Raw genomic sequence first — 21255 nt, forward strand, 5'->3', positions numbered from 1 at the left:
CTGTTCAATCAGTTCCCAGCAGAGTGAATAAGGACTGGCCAAGAAATCCATTCTAATAGGAAATTCCAAGGAGTAAGCCCTGCCCTAAACATGACTATCCTCATCCCCAACAAACTTGTGAAGAATGAGAATCAGTTGTTCATTCATTCAACAAACATTCCTGGCGCACCCTATTCTGTGCTTGGTACTAAGCAACGCGTGAATGTAGAAATTAATAAGACACTGTTCTTCTTTTCACCAGGCTCATTTTCTAGATAGGGAGGCAAGCATAAAGAGATAATTAATTTTCAGTGCAAGCAAGTTGGTGTTAACAACAACGGTTTCTAAAATTTATTGTGCTTTAGAAACATCTGAGAATCATGATTAAAATGCAGTGTCAAGACCTGCTCCTTTAGGCTCCCTCTGAGGAGGTCTGGGGTGGGCCCTCGATTCTCCTGAGAGGATTTGGGGGGCAGGGTGCTTTGGGGCAGGGTCTCTCTTTGTAGTTCAGGCTGGCCCTGAACTCACTACATAACAAGTTGGCCTCGAACTCAAGGCAATCCTGCCTCAGCCTTATGCCTTCCAAGTGCTGGGATTGCAGGCATGCACCACCATGCTCCAGCTTCCAAGAGGGTTTTGATGGCAAGCCATCCCTTAAGAATCTCTGCTGCAGAGATGTGCGAAACAGGAATACCTAACTGTGGTGACCACTTCCGGTTGCTGTAACAAAAACACCATAGATTGGGTGGCTTGAACAACAAATAACTTACTTCTCACAGTTTTGGTGACCAAAGTGCAAGCTCAAGGCCCTGGTGGGTTCAGTGTCTGGTGAGGGCCTGGTTCCTGGTTCCTAGATGACACTTCTTCCTGGGTCCTCTCATGGCAGAAAGAGGGCTAGAGAGCTCTCTCGGGTCTTTTTATGAGGGCCTTGATCCTATTCACAGGAGCTCTACTTTCATGACTTAATGAAGTTCCTCTTTCAAGGCCCTACCTCCTGATTCCAGCACACTGCAGTTTAGAATTTCAGCATTTGAACCTGGGCACACACGTTCAGTCAGTCACATTAACCTGACCGGGGTATCCCTGGGACAGCTTCATAGATGAGGCAGCCACACAGAAAATGGGTCTCAAACAGTGAGTCAGTCGCATCTGCTTCTCCCCCTGTATAATCACCTTCTTAGGGCCAGACTCCTCGCATCTGGATGGAACTTAAATATGTGTGGAATGGTAGAGGAATGTAAAGGAATCAGCCCAGGAAAGGGGGTGCAGGGGCAGGACTCTGAGAAGTAAATCAGAATATGCAAAGTCCTGCAGGCAACCTGCTCAACAGTTCCCTTCCCGGCTCAGGGGGAGAAAGGCTAGAATGTCTTTCCCCGTGGAAGTGAGATTTAAGGAATCCCATGCGATTCAATTACTTGTATACCCATTAGCACAGGTCCTTGGCAACTGACTGTAGGTAATTTTTTATGTGATGTTATTTTAAAGCAACATTTTTGTTTTTATTTCCAACCACTTCAATAATCCTTGCTCATAGTAAAAGAAAAAAGTGTAATAAAGAAAAAAAGAGAAGTACACTTACCTAGTACCTGGGGATAGCCATTTGTCAACATTTCCAATTATTTCTTTTCAGTCTTTCGTTTTCCTTGTGTATAGCTTGGAATTATGCTAGGCTTGCTGGGTGACACCTGCCAATTGAAGGCCATTGGGAGGGTTGGATGATAACACCTCCAGGCAGCTCAGTGACACTGACCTTTCCTCTGCCTCTCCCCTTCCAGATGGCCTGGTGGACTGCCTGGACCCCGACTGCTGCCTTCAGACTGCCTGTCAGAACAGCCTGCTCTGCCGGGGGTCCCGGGACCCCCTGGATATCATTCAGCAGGGCCAGACGGACTGGCCTGCAGTGAAGTCCTTCTATGACCGTATCAAGCTCCTGGCCGGCAAGGACAGCACCCACATCATTCCTGGAGACAATCCCTTCAACAGCAGGTAGGCATCCGTGGGTCTGTGCAGGCCTCTGAGCTCACTGGTTCCCTTCCTGTGGGAGGGAGCAGGGGTAAGTCCCAGGCTCCTCTGTGCACCAGCTGGCCCTGGAACTGCCCACTGGAGGCAGCTACCTGCTGGAGCCCAGAGAGGGCCCCTTTTTCCTTTGGTTGAACTCCAGAGCAGACTACTGGTCTCCCTGCAGTATTGGCCACATTCAACCCAGAACCTGCTGGAAGTACCTGTTGATTGCCTATTTGTATGATCTATTTTTATGATATTTTGTCATAATTTTAAAGCTTCCTTTGTAATGCTTCTGAGAGTGGCTTTTATTTATGCACTGCCGAAACAGTTCATTCAGTAGAGTATCTTTGAAAGGTGTTATTAACTTGATAACATAACCTATCATTCGTGGCATCTTAGAGTCAAGATAATGCCAGTTGTGAGAATTTATTGAGCACCTAGGATGAGCAGAGACATTCTCTAAATATCTTGAATGTTCACAGGAGCCCATCCAGAGCTCTTCCTAGGTACCCACTGTTGGCAACACTGTGTGCCTCTGTGTCTCACCCTTCAGTCTTCTCATCCTCTCTGGTTTGTCTTGGTTCACTATTGCTAATTTCAGATTTAGGAGTATTCTAGGGCCAAGTTCTAGAATTATTTTTGAGTCAATTTAGCCCCTCCCTTGACTGCAGGACAGTCCCCAGGGAAGAGAGCAGCGGAAAGACGTCTCTGAGAAACCTTATCTCTTCATGACTGTATTTCTGATTCTTCCAGGAGAGAGGAGGGACGAAGAGGCAGGGGGTCTTCCTATGGCCTGGCTGCACATGACTGATCTGGCCCTCAATGGGCCCAGATCTGGATGTCGGTGGCCTATGCTGATTGGAGAATGATTAGCGGAGTCTCCTTGGTGCACCCTGTCTGATCTCTGTGTCCCTTGGAGTGGAGAAATAGCCACTGTTGCGTGCTTCCTTATTCACAAAACTTTGAGCATCTGGAGCTAGGGAACTTGATGGCCCTGGCCCCCTTGCCCTTCTGACAGCACCTTCATTCCATCCATCTCTCTCTTCCACCTTCCTTCTCCATTTGCTTTGTTTCCACGTTATAATTTTTTTAATTTTACTTTCAGTGGACACAATTTTTAATTTTACTTTTATTGTGTAATGATCACGCATCACCTTTCATATTTGTCTTTTCTCTGTGATGAAAGGATTGAGAAGTCCTCTCTTAGCGGTTGTGAAATATACAGTGCATTATTGTTCACTGTAGCAGAAGCACACAAAAACGTCTTCCTCCTGGCTCACTGTGACACCTTCCCCTCCTTTCCCAGCCTCTGCCCTCTCTCTGTTGACTCAGGAGCCACTCATGTGCTGCTTACTCAGGCTCCCAGCAGGGAAGGGATACCAGCCATGACACCTCACGGGAGCCCCTAGCTTTCTAAGTGACTCTCATAGCCCATCTCAGTGGACCCCATCCAGGACTCTGACCCAGTCTCTGAAGAGCCTCACCCTTGCCAAGGTGGGACACAGGGGAAGAGATGACCCAGCCAGTTCTCCATCTTCTTAGGGCCCTCAGGGAAGCTGAACAGCCCCGCTTCATGGCAGCTCTTCTGAGTATAGGAGAGTCCAAAAAAGGTTACTTACAACCAGCAACTTTAGCTTCTCTCTATTCTAGTTTTACTAAACATAAAATAGAAAAAGAAATAACGACATAAAAGAAATCATAATCTCAACCTTCTTCTGTTTCTGCCCTGACGCCACCTATGCATACCACATTGGGCTTCTAAAACTCATTTTCTAGATTAGTATAGTTAGAACAATTATTTTATATTATGCATGGTAATATTATTTATCTCAATAGAAGAACCTCAGCAAAAAAGAAACTACCAATCTTTGACTTCTTGAAAAACATATTTCCTCTGTTTCTTAAATCCTAGTTCTAGATTTTAAGATCTGGTTCCTGAGATTGATTCTGTCGGTAATTCTTTTAATTATGAACATAATTCATGTTGCCAGGGACTTATGCACAGAGCTTGTATTGGGCCTTAAGTGTTTGAGTGGAGTTTGCATACGTTTCCCTTGTACAGTAAGTGCCTCCTGTTATGGCTCACTATCCATTTCATCCTGCTTCCAAGTGAACATTTCATGATTTCTATCCTAAATCTGCCATTCCCTCATAGTCTCCTTTGCATACTTATTGGTCACCTGTCCTTTCTAATTTCATCGTATCTCTTCCCCCAGGAGTTATCACTTCTTGAAGGCATCCTGAGCAAAAGCCAGGATACAGGGCAGCAAACAGGAACCCCAAAATATTTGGTGGATGAAATCAGCCTAGAGGTCTGAGTAAAACCAGATCTCCTTAGGAAAAGCTCCTCCGAAGTTTTGAGGACCTGATACTCTACAGCCTGTGTGCATGGATACGTAATTCAGAAGTGCAAAATACTACTCCAAGTGAAGACACAGGGTGAAGTTCAGTATGCGTGTGAATTTCAGTGCATTATTGTCTGACAAATAATAAAGGACAAAGCTAGGAGTAAAACAGAACTTAATTCAAGACTTCTAAAAAGGCGTTCCCTGAGATAATGGCATACAAAAATAACTAAAATGCCTTGACTCCACCACTATAATTTATAGAGCAGATCTCACTATCTACATAATGTGATAATTGTTACACATCAGTAATCATAAATAGAAATGAACTGATAGCATGTCTTCTCTGAGTCTTTTCTGTGAGTTTGCTGCCTAGAAATGATAGGAAGCCAGCTACAATGAAGAATTAGAAAAATAGAAGTGTAGAAATCACAGGCAACCCCGTCCCTTTTATTCCTACAGTACTCTGCAAGTCTTATGCGAGAGGACTGATTTAAAAGAAATAGCAGTAGTAGAAAAATGGAAGAGGAAAAACAACCCACTGTGGAATGTACTCCCGATTTTGTTTTCTCATCACGAGCACTGTGTACCTTGTGGTCATCAACACACACATCATTGATTTTTAAAATAGTGTCTGGTACGGCCATAAAGAAACCTTAGATAAGAAGAGGGAATTGAACAAAAAGATTATTTTCATAAATTAGTTTTCCACTTTCAAACGACAAGCATTGCGGTCGAAACCAGCTAAAAATGGGATTCATTTGTTAGGCAGCCGGTAGCAGACAATTAGACCTGTCAGTACAACAGTCTAAACATCCCTGAGATCATCAGAAGGCTGGAGTCAAACAGCTGGGGGTATTACTAATAGAAAGAAAGATGCTTGGAGACAGCATCCCCTCTAGTTTCCAGAACACCCGAGATTGCAAAAGTAAATGCATTCCAGAAATGTCTGACAAGATTCTGGCAAAGAATGCCTCGGCTTGATTATCTAGCTTGGAAATTGGGAGGTTATGCAGGGATCTGGGAACCCAGTTGACCACATCTTCAAGGCCAACAGTACAGCTGCAGATCTGCCTGGAAGCTCGATGTAAATATGAAGCTTCTTTTGTTCCCTTTCCCCAAGGAGTCAAGGGAATTCAGGTGAGAGGGGGACGTGTGCATTTGCCCTCTGTGTACTTTGAGTAGAGTGCAGCTCCAGCATCCCTCATCCCAAAGTGCAAAATCTGACATGCTCCAAAATCCAAAACTTCTTAAGTACCAACATGACACCCCCCAATGGAAAATTCCATACCACAAAGCTTTATTTCCTGCGCCAAAGTATTAAAAGCATTACATCGAATTATCTTCAGGCTCTGTGTGTAAGGTGTATATGAAACATACATGAATTCTGTGCTCCGACTTGGGTCTCATCCCCAAGATGTCTCATTATAGATATGCAAATGTTCCAGAATCTAAAAAAAGAAAAAATCCAAAACCTAAACCAGCTCTGGTCCCAAGCACTTCAGACAAGGAATATTCAACCCATATTGAAACATCTCTGTGGCTTTATAGCATTTCCCAAAGATAACTAGTTAGAAAATTGGTATTCTAAGGAAAATTCTAGTTACTACTGTCTGGAGAAAGGGGAGTTTTCCCCGACACCAGAAAAAAAAAAAAAAGGATGGCATTTCAACCACCCCCTCCCAAGATAGCAGGAATCTGACATAAGAAAAATATGTAGTTACACACAATCCAGTATCCAAGATATTTTTTACCAGAAAGAGAAATATCTCCAATGTCCCCTTTTCCTTAGACTCTATGGATTTTGAGAAATTTTACTCTTAGAGGACAGCAAAAAGCGACGTATGCGTATGTCCCAGCCTCATAAAAGAACCTCTGTGTGCTCCCCTGCACCTCTCTGCCATCCCAGCCTGGAGCAGGAGAGGAACATGGCCTTGCTCCAAAGCCAGATTAGGAAATGAGCAGCCAGATGGGAAAAGTCTCACCTGAGGATAATACTGTCTGTGCCAGGAGGAGACACACATGTGAGTGATGGGGGGCAGCCTGAAAGCCAGGCCAAATACCAGCCCACAACATCAGGCACTGGAGCAAGACCCATCTCACTCTGTGTGGTGTGCGGCCAGAAGTGAAGGTGCAAAGGCTTCTCCTTGCCCAGAGACCAGAGGGGGATGAGTGAGCAGTGGCTTTCAGGAAGAGGAACTCGGCAACCACCCCACCCAACCCCCGTCTCTGTTCGCCTGTTCGTGGCTCAGAGACCTGTGTTTTTCTCTCTTTCAGCCTGGTTTCTCTCATCCGAGGCCAGGTGGTCACTACAGATGGGACTCCCCTGGTTGGCGTGAATGTGTCTTTCGTCAAGTACCCGAAATATGGCTACACCATCACCCGTCAGGATGGCACGTAAGTAACTTCGCGGGGCTCCTACCACTGAGGATGGAGGTTGCACGCTGGGACAGCAACAGCACTGTGGGCTCAGACCGCCTGCGTGGTTCCTTCCTGTGGACTGGAGTGCCCACCAGCCCAACCTCTTAGGGAGTATTTCCCCAGAGATATTTTGTGCTTTTTGGTGTAGGAACAAAACCAGACAATAAATAGAAAGGTCAGTGAATCCAGGACAGCTAACAGCTGTCTCCTTCCTTTTCCCATGTCAAGTGAAAGCTATTCTGTGTGTGTGTGTGTGTGTGCGTGTGTGTGTGTGTTGGGGGTGGGCACAGATTTCAGACCCAAGAAGGGAAGAAAGGGAGCTCTTAGAAACTAACTCCTATTTTAAATCAAAGACAGTGCAGGGTGACAAAGATCCACATGACACAGTGTCCTGTGGTGATCCCCTCTGCTTTCATCTGTGGCTGTAGGAGCTGTGTTGTTTTCGCTACAGTTTTGAGGGGGTGGGCTGTAATCAGAGGAGCCTAATTAAATGCATTTAGCAGTCACCCTGCTGTGTGAAGGAGGCAACCTTCCCCTATTATCTTCTGATTAGAAACGTGCACCCGTTCAGCCCCCAGCAAGATGAAAGCTCTGTATTTCTTAGTCCATTGGGCATCGAGTCAAAAGTTAAAGAAATCTGTAGAAAGAGGAAAACATTCACCCTGGACTAGAAACACACACAGTCACACTCTATTCCAAAGGAAGAGAGGGACTGTCACTGTAAATCTTTTGAAATATTTTTTCTATAAAAAGCAGATTCAAGAAAATTATGGACATAGCGTGGAGGAAAGAACTGTGATTCTTGCCTTTCTCTGGCAGAGTGTCCACCTTATTTCCTGATATTCTAAGGTAGACTTGCAGGCAGTTTCAAAATCACCCACCCTTGCTGGGCATAGTGGTACACGCCTGTAATCACAGCACTTGGGAGGCCGAAGCAGGAGGATCGCTGTGAACTTGAGGCCAGCCTGGGTTACATAGTTAGTTCAAGACAAGCCTGAACTACATAGCAAGACCCTGTTTAAAAAAAAAAAAAAAACCAATATCATCCCACAGGAGTCCTGTTCTTATGTTCAGAAACCAAAAAAGGGTTTAATGATTCACGTGAAATCCTCAAATCAGATGCTCATAATGCAGTTGTATCCCAATAAATGTGGCACGGAGTGACAATATTATATGTCAAAAATGTATGAAATGCACCTAACCTGCCAAACTTTCTTCCCTAGTAGAACAGTAGGCTGCAGAGAACCTGTAGGTCAACCTTGTGGCAGCGTAGCTAGTTGGAAACCTTGGTTCGCTGCTACCACCCTGTGTGTAAAGAGCAGGTTCTACTGTATATCACCAGGCCAGGGAGAGACTAGAGTTCAAAGTAGAGTTTCTACGAGTGTGTACTGTTTTCACACCATTACAAAGATGAAAAATCAAAAGTCCACCCAAAGAAAGTTGAGAACTGTCTTCATTCATTAGATGTCTGACATCTCACTCATAAGTACATTTCTGTAACCAAATCTCATTATTAGAAAGCATAGGACAGCAAAGTGTATCATGTGGTGATCCTTTGGGACTTGGTCATTCTTAAAAGCCAGTGTCCTGGAAGACCAACATCCTTGAATCGATTCCTGAAAGGCCTGTGAAACAACAGGGGGAGACATTTCTGACCCCTCAGTCTCCTGTGTGTCCCTTCTTTCTGCTCCCCAAACCCTCTCAGAGGCTTCTTAATTGCACCCCAGTCTACCTCCCAAGCTTTCTATTCGTGCTCCTGGATTGGACTATTTCTCATGTTTAGGTTGAAAGGCATGCAAGCCCCATTGCATGTTTGAGAATGCTCTGAGCATGATTCCCATAGTGTGTTAGAGTATAGTATGCAGCACAAATGCTTGTTCATTCCATCATGCCAACTAGGAGCAATTTTGTTTCAAGGTAAGACTCTTGTGTAGGGCCGGGGATGTAGTTCAGTGGCACTGCTGCCTGCTTTACAAGCACAAGGTCCTGAGTTTGATCCCCAGTACAGAAAAAGAAGACTGTCTTGCGCATCCCAGGCAAAACTGTCCCCAACAGCCTGAATGCCCACTAAATAAATTATAAACAAATTAACTAATGTGTAAACTGCTGCACTGTGTATGCTCTATTGACCTTAATATTTATGTGCTCCTTGTTCATTCATTTTATTCCTGCTAAAACAAACGTCAAACCTGGTACAAAGTTAGATGAAGCCAGTGATCAGTATATTTTCACTGAATTTTACGGGGATCTTGACATGGGAAATTCTGAAACAAGGAAGGCAGAAACACTGCTGCCCTCAAAGCATTGAAATTCTAGTGCAGTACGTCTTAAAGTTGGGGAACTTCTCTCCACTAATCTCCTTCCTTTATGTTAACTGGAAAAAAAGCTTCCTTTGTTTTACTCTACCGGTCAATTGAAGAACCATTGCCAAACAGAGCAGAGGTTGAAGAAGAAGGCTCTTGGGAACCTTCCCTGGATCTTAACATCGTGTCATTATAACTGCACTGCCTATTGAACACTCCTGTTAGCCTGCTGCTGTGTTAACAGCTTTATACCAGGCATCAGCAAACATTTCCTATAAAGGATCAGATAGTAAATAGCTTAAGCCTTGGTAGCCATGTGGAGGTTTTTGCCATTATTCAGCTCTGCCACTGTGAAAGGCATGCAGTCATAAAGGATACATAAGCAAATGGACATAACTGTATGCCAATAAAACTTTATTTGCCAAAACAGATGGTGTGCCAGATGTAGTCCTTGGGCCATAGTTTGCTCACCTCTGTTCTGTACCCATCTGTCATCACATTGATTCCCTCAGCCATACTGAGTGTTGGTATCATCGTTTCCATTTGGCAAGTGAAGAAACAGGCTCAGAGAGGGCTAGTAACATGCCAGGGGCCCCACACCAAATAAATGACAGCGTTTGGGTTACCGCCTAGCCCGCTTTCTTCCAAACCCCTGCTTCTGCTTGTGTGCTCTGCCCCTCCCGCTTCTGTCAGGGGCCGGGGCTAGTGAATCCACCCCATCCGTTGAGCCCATCTGCCTCTCTGCAGATTTGACCTGATCGCCAATGGCGGCGCCTCCTTGACTCTGCACTTTGAGCGAGCCCCATTCCTGAGCCAGGAGCGCACAGTGTGGCTGCCGTGGAATAGCTTTTATGCCATGGACACCCTCGTGATGAAGACGGAGGAGAACTCCATCCCCAGCTGTGACCTCAGTGGCTTTGTCCGGCCGGATCCCATCATCATCTCCTCCCCTCTGTCTACCTTCTTCAGTGCCGCCCCTGCCCAGAACCCTATCGTGCCTGAGACCCAGGTAGGACCGGCAGGTGTCAGGGTGAGACTCTCTGCACTTCCCTAACCAAAACCAACCAGCCAACTTCCTCTGTCCCATCTGCCCCACTCAGTGGGCCAGAAACTAGTATTTAAAAGGAGGGACCGAAAAATAGGAGCACAATACAATTTAGTCACTGAAGACCAAAGTTTGAATCCCTCCCAGACATTCTGGATGTTTGCAGATAGTTGTTCAAGACTTTGGCAGTCACTGGAGCTTTTAATAAAATAAAAACAATCTACATATGTGCAACCCACCTGCAAATTGCTTTTTATTCCTGTTAGTCACAGAGATACATGATAAGAGGCGCTTTAATGATCTACATCGGTGTTACGACAGAGGGCAGATTACATTATTGCCTCCCTGTTGCTTTATACCGATTGTCAGTGGAAGTTGCAGGTTCATATAATTACAGCCTCTCGTGGCCTCCTTGCATGCAGCTAGCAATAAAGCCTGCTGTTCTTATTTACATCTTTTGCCAACAGTGTGTTTTTTTAAAAAAGAAACACAACAGTGACCAAGAATAATTATTAATCCAAAAATCATAACCTCAGCCCCTTCACTCCGTGGTGTAGGATGAAGTTTGGGTTGGTTTTCTCTTTTTCTCTCTCAGCTGTGGGAAGTGGTTCATGCGCCCACATATGGTATGATACTTTCCTGTGAGGGAGGCAGCAGCCAGGCAGCTTGGATTGCCAGTAGCCCACCTGCCAGGGTGTGTTTGGTGTGCTGTGGCTACCATGTGTTTCCTTCCAGGTCCTTCATGAAGAAATTGAGCTCCCTGGTTCCAATGTCAAGCTTCGCTATCTGAGCTCCAGAACTGCAGGGTACAAGTCGCTGCTGAAGATCACCATGACCCAGTCCACAGTCCCCTTGAACCTCATCAGGGTTCACCTGATGGTCGCTGTCGAGGGGCATCTCTTCCAAAAGTCCTTCCAGGCTTCTCCCAACCTGGCCTATACCTTCATCTGGGACAAGACTGATGCTTATGGCCAAAGGGTATATGGACTCTCAGACGCCGTTGGTATGTGGCGGTTTCAGTCATTTACTGGCTCATGGACTTAGTTATATCTTAATTCAATCAGCATTTATCGAGTTACTGTTGTACACCAAGCACTGTTCTAGCAGATGAGGACACAAGGGTCAGCAACACAGACAAAATTTCTCTTCCCTGGGCCTTACATTCTAGGGAAAGATCAATATTTTTTAAAAAAGATTGGACAGGGAAATATCAAGCTATAATAAGTGCTAATGATAAAATAACAGTAAGAGATATATACTGAGGAAAAGGCATGTCTCTGTGGACAGGCGTTCAAGGAAGACTTCTTGGGAGGGCAGCAGTTAAATGCAGACAAGAACATCCAGAAGGTGCCATGTGAAATCAGGAGATGAACCTTCCAGGCACAGAGAAGAGTAAGGTGTGTTCGAGGGACACAGAGAAGACTGATGTGGCTGGAGTATGGTAGACAAGGAGAGTGTTCAAGGTGAAGGAGAGAAGTGAGCCAGGGCTGATTCATGTTCCAGAGAGAGGACTTTCAGATAGAACAGAATAAACCTTTGAGGATAATAAATTTGAGTTCAAGTTGATCTGAGAGCTGCACGCTATGTTTCAGGGCCTCACCTTTTGAGGGAGTCACGCCATCTCCTGCTTAGGAAAGATGACTATAAGAGAAAATTCCTATGGCAAGCAGAGTTGTGAGCTCTGGATTAATATCTAACCAAGATTTTCCTACTTGTGGAGAGCTATCTAGGGATTAATTAAATTCCAGCATCCTGTATTGTCTTCACGAGTAGGCTTGTAGTTTTCAAGAACTGTGAGTAAAGATCAGTTGCCAAAGTAAGTAACCAGTAAGCTTAGATATTTTCACTAGAATTGGCAGCCAGTGTTTATCAGACATTGCCCTTGTGCACCCAGCACTGTGCTAAGTCAGTTATATTGGGTCACCTCATAGTCCCTCAATCCCTTTGATACAGAGCAGGCAGGGAATTTGTCTAAGATCACATAATTGGCCGGTTGCAAATGCCCAGAATGTGACCCCCATGTCAGCTTCATCCCTGAGTGGAGTTAGTAACTTACTCAGAATTGTAATAAGTCATTGGAGTACTGAGTGCATTTAATATCAAGTACCATCTGTATTGGATTTAGCAAATATCAAAATGATAGCCAATATAAAAAAGTAGACCAAATGTAATAATCCACCCTTATATACCTCAGATTCCACTATTATCCACTCATAATGAATCTTGTTTTCCATACCTTTATCTATTCCTCTGTGTCCTGCATTTTTCTGAATTCTTATTTATCCTTACCGCATTTCTTGAAGAAACTGATGATTGGCTTTAACCCATTTTACATGTGGGAAACGTAGAACCACAGGCATAAGGCAGGAGGCAAGATAAGAATAGTACCCATCTCCTTCTCCCTCTCTCATGTGTCCATGTAGCAAATGCAAGGTTTTTACAAAAACGATTTGGGGTCCTGATCCTCTTTGGGTCTCCATGTCACTGGTGGGCTGCACGTCTCTTAGTGCCTGCCTCTCCTAGCACTTCCCAAAATTCTGAGTGAACACACAGTCATCCCTCAGTACCTACCAAGCCGTGGTTCTTCAGCTCCTCACAGATATCTGCATCTGAGGTGCTTGAGTCCCTTAGGTAAAACGCTGCAGTATTTGCATATAACCTATGCGCGCTCTCCCATACACTTTAAATTGTAGCTAGATTACATGCGATACCTTCCACAATGTACATGCCATGTAAACGGTTATTATACTGTATTATTGAGGGAATAATGACAAGAGAAGAATCTGTACATGTTCAGTACAGATGCAGTATTTTTATTCAAATATTTTCAATCCATGGTTGGTTGAATACATGATTGCAAAACCTGTAGTTACAGCACAGCAATTGTAAAAAGTGCCTTGACTTATACAAGCCGTTGCCCCAGAACTCCTCATCAATGAGCCACTAAGCTTCCAAAGTTCTTTCTACTAGTGAATGAAAATAAGTAGCACAAGATACAACAAATGCACTTGGTGAAGAGCAGGCCAAGAGAAACTGTCTCCATCTACTTTTAAAAAAGAACTGTGTAATCCACTTTTAAATGATTCCTCTTCTCCGTCCACAATCACTGGGTTCATTTTCAAAAATGGGTCGTCCATTGGACACAAAGTACAACTGTGTAAAGTTTCAAGGCTGAGTTCAGCTCAGCATATGAATTTAACATTGTGGAATCACAAGGACAAAAGCCATCAGCCCACCTCTTGGCGTGATTTTGGGAACATAATCTGGATGCCCCAAACACGTGTTTCTCATTCTTATGAGACAGCTCCAGAGTAATCAGGCCTCTGTCTTTTCTCCTGCTCTGTCCCCCTGCCCTCCTTTTGCCTTCCAGTGTCTGTGGGCTTTGAGTATGAGACCTGTCCCAGCCTCATCCTGTGGGAGAAAAGGACCGCTCTGCTGCAGGGCTTTGAGCTGGACCCTTCGAACCTCGGTGGCTGGTCTCTGGACAAGCACCACATCCTCAATGTGAAGAGTGGTATGTGAACTCCTCTGCTATCCCACAGACAGCCTCAGGCCTTCCCTGGAACCCTCCCTCCAGCCTGCCTTGACATTTCCAGAAGCAGCCCTTCCCCTTCCCTCAGCCGTGTCACCCAGTGGCCCCCTCAAAAAAACCATAGGGCTTTTTATTCTACCTCCTTTAAAATGTCAACACATGGGCCAGGGATTTGTCTCAGTGGACTTTGCACCTGCCTTGCAAGCCCAAAGTCCTGAATTCAATCCCTGGTACCAAAAAACAAACAAACAAACAAAAATGTCAACTAATATGGGGCTGGTTCACTCAAAACATACCTCATAATTCTTCAGATACCCCTCCAAGTGCTCCCATAGCATTTGAGGGTTTCCATCCCACTCTAGTTCCTTAAGCCTCATGAGGAAGTCGGGGAGTACCTGGAAAGAGGTTCCCAAAATCTTCTCTTCTCCCCGTCCCTTCCCGTTGGCCCTCTCCCTGGGGCAACACGAGTGTCTTCCCCAGAGAGCTACAGTGACCACTCCTCTTTGTCTCCATCTCCCAGGAATCCTGCACAAAGGCACTGGGGAAAACCAATTCCTGACCCAGCAGCCTGCCATTATCACAAGCATCATGGGCAATGGCCGCCGCCGGAGCATTTCCTGTCCCAGCTGCAATGGCCTCGCCGAGGGCAACAAGCTGCTGGCCCCCGTGGCTCTGGCAGTGGGAGTCGATGGCAGCCTCTTCGTGGGTGACTTCAATTACATCCGGCGCATCTTTCCCTCTCGAAATGTGACCAGCATCTTGGAGTTACGGTAAATGAACATGCAAGCAAACTTTTACCTCTTGCTCCCCGTTGCTCCTGAGCCCCTTAGGACAAATGGTAGCTGCATTTGGGGTTCTGCAGAGACTATGTAATCCCTGTGATCCAAAACCTAGGCCCAGAATCAGCTAGGGGTGCAGAGAAATGCCACCGCTCACAGGTTGCTATGATTGTCAACAGCTGCTCTACAGGCAAGAGAGAATGACTTTCTGTCTTCAGACCAGAGAAGGACCACAGTATCTTTCATTCTTTAGAAAAGCTCTGTACAACATCCTGATGTCCATCAAAGTGTGAGAAACACTAACGTTTATTTACTAATTCAGAAGTTTTCATTAAGCACCTCTGTGTGTTGGCTCTATAAGTACTTTGAATCGTTGCACATTCACTAGGATATGAAGCAGCATAATTGCGAGGTGATTAGGCCCTGCTAGGTGATTTCTTGCCACCCTGGCAGAACCTTCTGGCCTTTGCTTGCTACTAAGTCTAAAGTCCAAACTCCTTGGTGATAGGAAAATAGTCACACACTTGAAAATGCTTTCTCTAGGGAAGCTGATTCCAAACTCTCAACTCAGAGAAAGATCTGTAGATAAAGGGAGAAATAAGGTCTGTGAGGAAGGGGGAAAGAATTCCAGACAGAAAGAAGTTGTAAAAAAGCCCTAATACTAACTAGCCAGTGATCTGGCTTATTGAAGGGACTGACAGGCGGCGTTTAGTGTGGCTGGGCACAGCGAGCTCAGGGGAGAGGGTCTTGGAGGAAATCAGAGGGGTAGGGAAGGGATCAAGGCTTCAGCGACTGACTGAGCACGTGGAGACGTGTGAATTGCATTCTTGCTGCAACAGGCAGCTGCTGGAGGTTGGAGCTAAGGTGGCTACACTGCACTGGCCTTTTCTAAAAATGCCCCTGGCTGGCATGTGGAGGGCAGACTACAGGAGTAAGGTGTGGAGGTGGGAAGCTCATGGGGGGTGCTGCAGTTTTGCTGGCCTTGGGTGATGGTGATTTGGACTAGAATAGTAGCAGAGAGGTATGGAAATTCTCCAGCTGAGATACATTTTCTAGTTACATCAGACAGAATTTGATCAAGTGGAAAGAATGGAGAGAGAGAAACAGTCACACAGAGAGAGGTGAGAGAAATTGCTCAGTCCATCAAGGGCACCACTTAAGATTTTGGCCTGGGCTTTTGAGGCGCCAGTGGTGCCTTCTAAAGCAGTCTTACCTGTGAGGTGACAGAAGAAGCTTTGGGTCACATCTGCATTGTCCTTGAGGCCTTTTCTGGAATACAGACCAGTAGCCTGACCAGCAGCAGCTACTGCTGAGTATTCTTGGGAGCAGAGACTGCCAGGCACTGCAGGGAGTAAATAGAGGAGAAAACAGCAGCCCTGTGCTGAGGAGGCTGTAGTCTCAGGGGTCAGAGGGTGAGCCACCCCTGTGCTGGGCCCTGAAGTCACAAGAGCGAGGAGGAGACACAGGCTGAAAGAGCTCCCGCTACAGGAAGAGGGCACCTGGGGAGTCAGTGCACTGCAGGCCACACTGAAGAGTCAGGCACCAGGCATCACAGAGCACAGGGTGGGAGTTCATGAGGTAGAAGAGGCTTTAGTGTCCAAAAGACGAGCAAAGAGGACAAGAAGGAGGCAGAGTAGAAAAAGCAGGCTGACCCTCAAGCTGTCGAGCTGACGGTTCAACACAGCGCTTTCCTAGCTCTCCCCACAGAGATCTCCTTGCCATGTTTTTTCTTTTAACCCAGGAAAGCCAGGATCCTGTGAGGAGAAGAGAGACACGGGAGGAGACAGGAGGGGGATGGAGGTAGCCTTAAGCTTTTCTGAGACCTACAGTGAAAGAAAGACAAATTATTATTCTTGCACATGTTATCCTGCATGTCTGGCCTTTCTTATCTTGCCACAGCTCTTCTGGCTCGGTGCAATCAGCACTGCCCGCTACGTTCCTATGTCAAAATCAGGACTCAGGCTGCTTGCTTGACTCAAAATATCTACTCTACCAAGTCTCCCTCTTCATGCCCACCAGATTGAAGAGTCCCCCCTTTCCATGAACCCTGATCACCCTAGGAGAAAGAATTCACACTCTCCTGTGGATTACTTAAGTCTCTGATTATCCATTCAAGTTGATACCACCCACTGCCTTGTTGTTGAGTTTTGTCTGCAAGAGTCTTCAGGGCCTGGTGTGTGAACTTCTATAGGACAGACACCTTGGCCACCGTGGCCCTGTCATGCTTAGAGCAGTACCCACCCCCTCCTGGTGGCCCAGGATAGGTTGCTGGAGTTAAGGACCAGTCTTTGCCCTCTTGTTGGAATCAGCCCTTGATCCCATGTCTCAGACTACAGAGTTCACATGGCCCAGGGAGAGCAAATCACGCCATGCCCCCATGGTGACATCGAGGACAGCATGAGGGAACGTGACTCCCAATTCCCCTTGACAGCTGTGTGATTTTATTTTACTTTTTTAACTCTCTTTAAGACTTGTTCTTGCTTTCATCAGCCAGGAACCGAGAGCCGATTAGAAGTTAAGCTTTTACAAGAACACTGGTTTGATTCTTCTTTTCTTCCCACTACATCCCTGAAAACAAAGAACTGTCAATCCCCTCTCTTCAAAACCGTAACCAGCCAAGAGAGGGAGGAGGGAGAAGGAGACCTGTCTTGCTTGTGTCTTTCCTCCATTGTGAGTTGGCAGTTGAATGATTCAATTTTGGGAGTCAGAGCCCATCCCATCTTGCTTCCCCACCCCAGAATTGAGCCTCAAAATTGGGATTCTATTGAAATGTTGCCATGGTTCTTTCACTATCCCTTCTCCTCCCTCCTTTCTCTGTTCATACAAAACACCCAAGGTAGAATTCTACATGCTTTTAAGTAACTTCTGATGCTGAAAAGAGCTTTCTCTTTGCTAATGTGGTTATCACCTGTGAGCTTTGATTGAGCACATTTTCAATACCCACTTCCGCAAAAAACCTGATATCCCATCTTTTATAGCCCCTTTTCCTTATAATTATCACCATCTCCAAGTGGCCCTTATGAAGCCTAAGCCCCCTGAAGCTGAGTACATTTGTCAGTTGTTCACATCTTAGGATGAATTTCTGTCATAGGAAAGTCCTTTCTGCTTCCACCGTTTTCAAACATCTTAGAAACTGAATCCCAATTTAAGACAATAAGTGATGAGGAATGAGACACTGTCTCTCTGCCTTTTTTATGTGGTCCCTTTTGGTGAACATAAAGAGTCTCGCACCTTCTTTAATATTTGAAGTGCTTTAATTATTTTTATTTTTCAAACATGAAGTTACATTATGATATTACATGTGCTATCTTTTCAATGAAACCACTTCTCCATGACAACTTTCTGTGGTGCTTTTGAGGAGGGTTCAGGGCATCACTGCATCGGGGAAGATCTTCAGGGAGAGGGGATGGCAGTGTGGGGAAACGGGAACCTGGGAAGGAAGGCAAAGGCAGCCGGAAGTAGAAGTGAGAATTGACCTGAGCAGCCCACAGGGGCAGGCACTGCTGGACAGCAGGGTAGGACAGTGTTAGTGGCTGGGTTAGAGAACCCCAGTGCTTGCCATGTGGTCAGGCTTTCAAGGCGAGGGTCAGGAAAGGAAAAATGACAGAATCCCTGACCCAGAACAGTAATTACTGCCGTGTGTCCAAGAGGTTCTGGACAGTGCTTGACTCCGTGTTCAGAGCTCTTTTACAGGACAGATTCAGTTCTCATGGGACTTGAAGCCAGTACAATTAGAGCGGGGTGGGGGTGGATCCTCTAAGAAAGAAATGTTATGATAAGAAAATGAAAAATGAAACAATATTATTCAGAATGGAAGAAACAAAACAAATGGCAGCATTTTAAAAAGCCAACTACTAGCCCAAACATCACAAAATCCAGGCAAATAACCTAATACTGTATATTAATTAACTACTGTTATAGTTCCATAATACTTGTTTCCCCACATTTTTGGCTCCATATTCCCTAGCTGTCTTTGAAAAATATGAGGGCCACTTTCAATATCTATAGAGTGAATGAAGAGCTATCCAGTCTTTCCTCCAGTGTAGCTGATCGAAACTTGTTTCCCATTATTGACAGCAAAACCTCCTTTCATGTTTGCAGTTGATTATGGGTGAAATGTAAGTGGTTAGAGTTGTAAAGCTTGGTGTGAAGCCTCTGTCGAGTTTCCTTTGTTGTATTTCTGAACATTTTAAATTTTCTTGAGCAGCAAATGATTTAAATACTGTATGCATTGATAGTCATTAACCAGCTTCTCACTGATATCCTTGTGGCACTGAAACATGAATTCTACACTGGGCGTCACACTCCCTCCAGTGATGCCACACAGTGGCAAGGGCGAATGAACACAGTAGGACAGTAGCATTCCTGAAGCTATTTTACACCGGAATGGCTGGCAGTAATTTAACTAGATGCTGCAAGGATTATAAGCCACATAATTACACTTGCCTAAAACTAAACTAAATGTGTCCCGACTCAGTTTCCCTTTGCTTAAAACAAAAACAAAAACTATAGTCAGTCCACCTTACCCTCAGTCCAGCTCAGAGGGCAAAATGGGACACCAGAGGAGTTGGAATAGAGAGACAGTGTGGCAGGCATGGAAGCATAGCCCTGTAATCCCAGTACTCTAGAAGGTTGCGGCAGGAGAATCTCAAGTTTGAGCCCAACCTGGACAACTTAGAGACTTAGTGAGACCCTGTCTCAAAAGAAAAAAATTTTTATATGTTGGGAATGTAGTTCGGTGTGAAGACCCTGGGTTTAATGATTAGTACTGTAGAGAGAGAGAAGGAACAGTCTCAGCTGATTGTAGCTTGTAGCTCCATACTCCAACAGAACATGAGGGATTGGAGTTCATCCCAGGCAGGGTCCGCTCAGCACTGGGGGAAACGGCCTCAAGAACGCACTTTCCCAGCCCTTGCTCTCTCCTGGACTTTCCACTGTGTCTGCAACACAGAGATGAGTAAGCCATGTTCTATTCACAAAGAAGTGAGGAAGACAAGCACACAAACATAAATCACAAGACAGTGTGATGACAGCTTGCCAGACAGGCTGTGAAAGCTAAGAGAGACCCTGTAGGCTTCACAGAGGAGTCATTGAGACTCTGTAGTATGGAGAGCTAATCCATCTCAATTCTTAAATCAGAGACACTACTCTTTCCTCAAAGGGACGCTTAAAGGATTTGTGTTACTGAGAGCACACATACAAGCCTAGGCTTGTTCCTTGTAAGTAGGCCATCCATATGCATCTGCATAGACTGACGCAAGGATGCTGTTGTTTGTATTTGTTTCCTACTAAGAACCGAACCTGCTACTGACCCTCCATTGGAATAGCAGTGACCTCAGCCTTTATCCAAAGCTTGTGTCCATCTGACCATTCGGACTGTATGTGCTCCGAGGACCTGATTCCCTCACCCCTTCCCATCTTCTTCCCCCAACATAGACATTATATTAATCAACTTAAAGCAGATGTTCTTAGGAAAGAAGTAGGTCAGGTCTGCAGACCCAAATCCCATCCAGTCTTTTCACAAAATCTTGACTTTAAAAAAAAAAAGTGGAATTGATATTGCAATAATTAAGAGCCAAATATGTCTACCACTGGTGGCAGATAACATTTCACTTTCATTAAGCAATATAAAATAGACACGAGAATTCCCGGCTGCCACCCTGACACGCCAGGCTTTGCAGAATGAATCTTAAATTGCACTATGTCAGTCAGAGCTCAGGAGTTATCAGCATCATTTAATTAACTTTTTTTTTTTTTGCAAAAACTAACACGTTAGAATAAAATATAAAATGTAATCCCTATGCAAACCCGCCACTAATGATGGCCCCCGGCTGAGGCCCAAGCTGAGCCTAAACTGGAATCAGGGCATCCAGCCCTTTGTCCCCTCCCGAAAGCCTCCCCGCTTCGGCTGGAAGGAAAAGAGAGGTCAGCGGCTCCTTCCACCTTGACCTAGAAGCCTCAAGGATGGGGAACCGGTGTCCTTGCTTGAGGCACTGACTTCTCGCCAGTGTTAACTTTCAGCCACTTTCCTGTTTATATCAAAATGTATTTTTGTTCTTTCAAGAAAAACAACAACAAAACTTTACCAAGTTCTCCAAAAAAAGATAGTATCTGGAGTCTCTGGGTTCAATTCCGTGAGGAGTCTTAGTTCCTGTACATTAATGCCAGGAATGATAATGGAAATCATCATCGTATTAGATGTTACTATGAGAAAGGATGCATATTTAGGGTCCCGCGCGAGCGCGCGTGCACACACACACACACACACACACAAGTGAGATGGGAGGAGAAATAAGATGCCTCTGCATCTCCAAGCTCAACAGAGCCTTTGTGAAAGTGCAGTTGAGTGTGAAGGGGCTCTCTTGGGTGGTACTGACTCTGTGTCACACGAGTGCAAACAGTTGGCACAGGTGTCACCATGCTGCCCCCCACCCAGAGTGGGCACACAGAACAACTCACCCTTGCAGCCACCTTCAGAGCCCTTCTCCCACCATACTCGCAGGAGCCACTGCTAGTCACCCAGTGTCACTGAAGACATAACCTACCTGTGGTCCCGTCATGAGCCAGAAGTCCTGTTTCACCTGTTGCTACCTGTCCCATGACAGCCATGTTGCCTCTCCGAGAATCTGAGCACTCTTCTCCAGATTTTCCAATTGATGGGAGGGGTCCTAAATCCGGGGTTCTTCTCAAGTAATTGAGCCAAGAGTTGCCAGGTAGAATGGGGAAAAGAAAGATAGACTGCCCTTTTGGGGGCCCCTTTGTGCAAGAAACAAACAAACAAAAAAATATATATATATATTGTGTTTGCTTTATCATCAATTCTTCGGCTAACTGTTTGTTCTTTTTT

At 45.3% G+C, this 21255-nt stretch overlaps 1 protein-coding gene across 10 annotated transcripts in view; it reads left to right on the forward strand.

Annotated features, from left to right (window-relative positions):
- The window catches only part of Tenm2 (teneurin transmembrane protein 2), a 1175298-nt gene that overhangs the window by 1114038 nt on the left and 40005 nt on the right, over positions 1–21255 (forward strand). For all 10 annotated transcript variants that reach the window (XM_010622224.2, XM_010622227.2, XM_033761618.1 and 7 more), the window contains 6 exons: positions 1755–1965; positions 6606–6725; positions 9800–10061; positions 10833–11100; positions 13468–13611; positions 14150–14399. In XM_010622224.2, the coding sequence (XP_010620526.1) occupies positions 1755–1965; positions 6606–6725; positions 9800–10061; positions 10833–11100; positions 13468–13611; positions 14150–14399 (1255 nt within the window). The remainder of the gene's footprint in view (positions 1–1754; positions 1966–6605; positions 6726–9799; positions 10062–10832; positions 11101–13467; positions 13612–14149; positions 14400–21255) is intronic.

Source organism: Fukomys damarensis, unplaced genomic scaffold (assembly GCF_012274545.1).
Source record: "Fukomys damarensis isolate Sample0158 unplaced genomic scaffold, DMR_v1.0_HiC HiC_scaffold_9, whole genome shotgun sequence".
Taxonomy (NCBI): domain Eukaryota; kingdom Metazoa; phylum Chordata; class Mammalia; order Rodentia; family Bathyergidae; genus Fukomys; species Fukomys damarensis.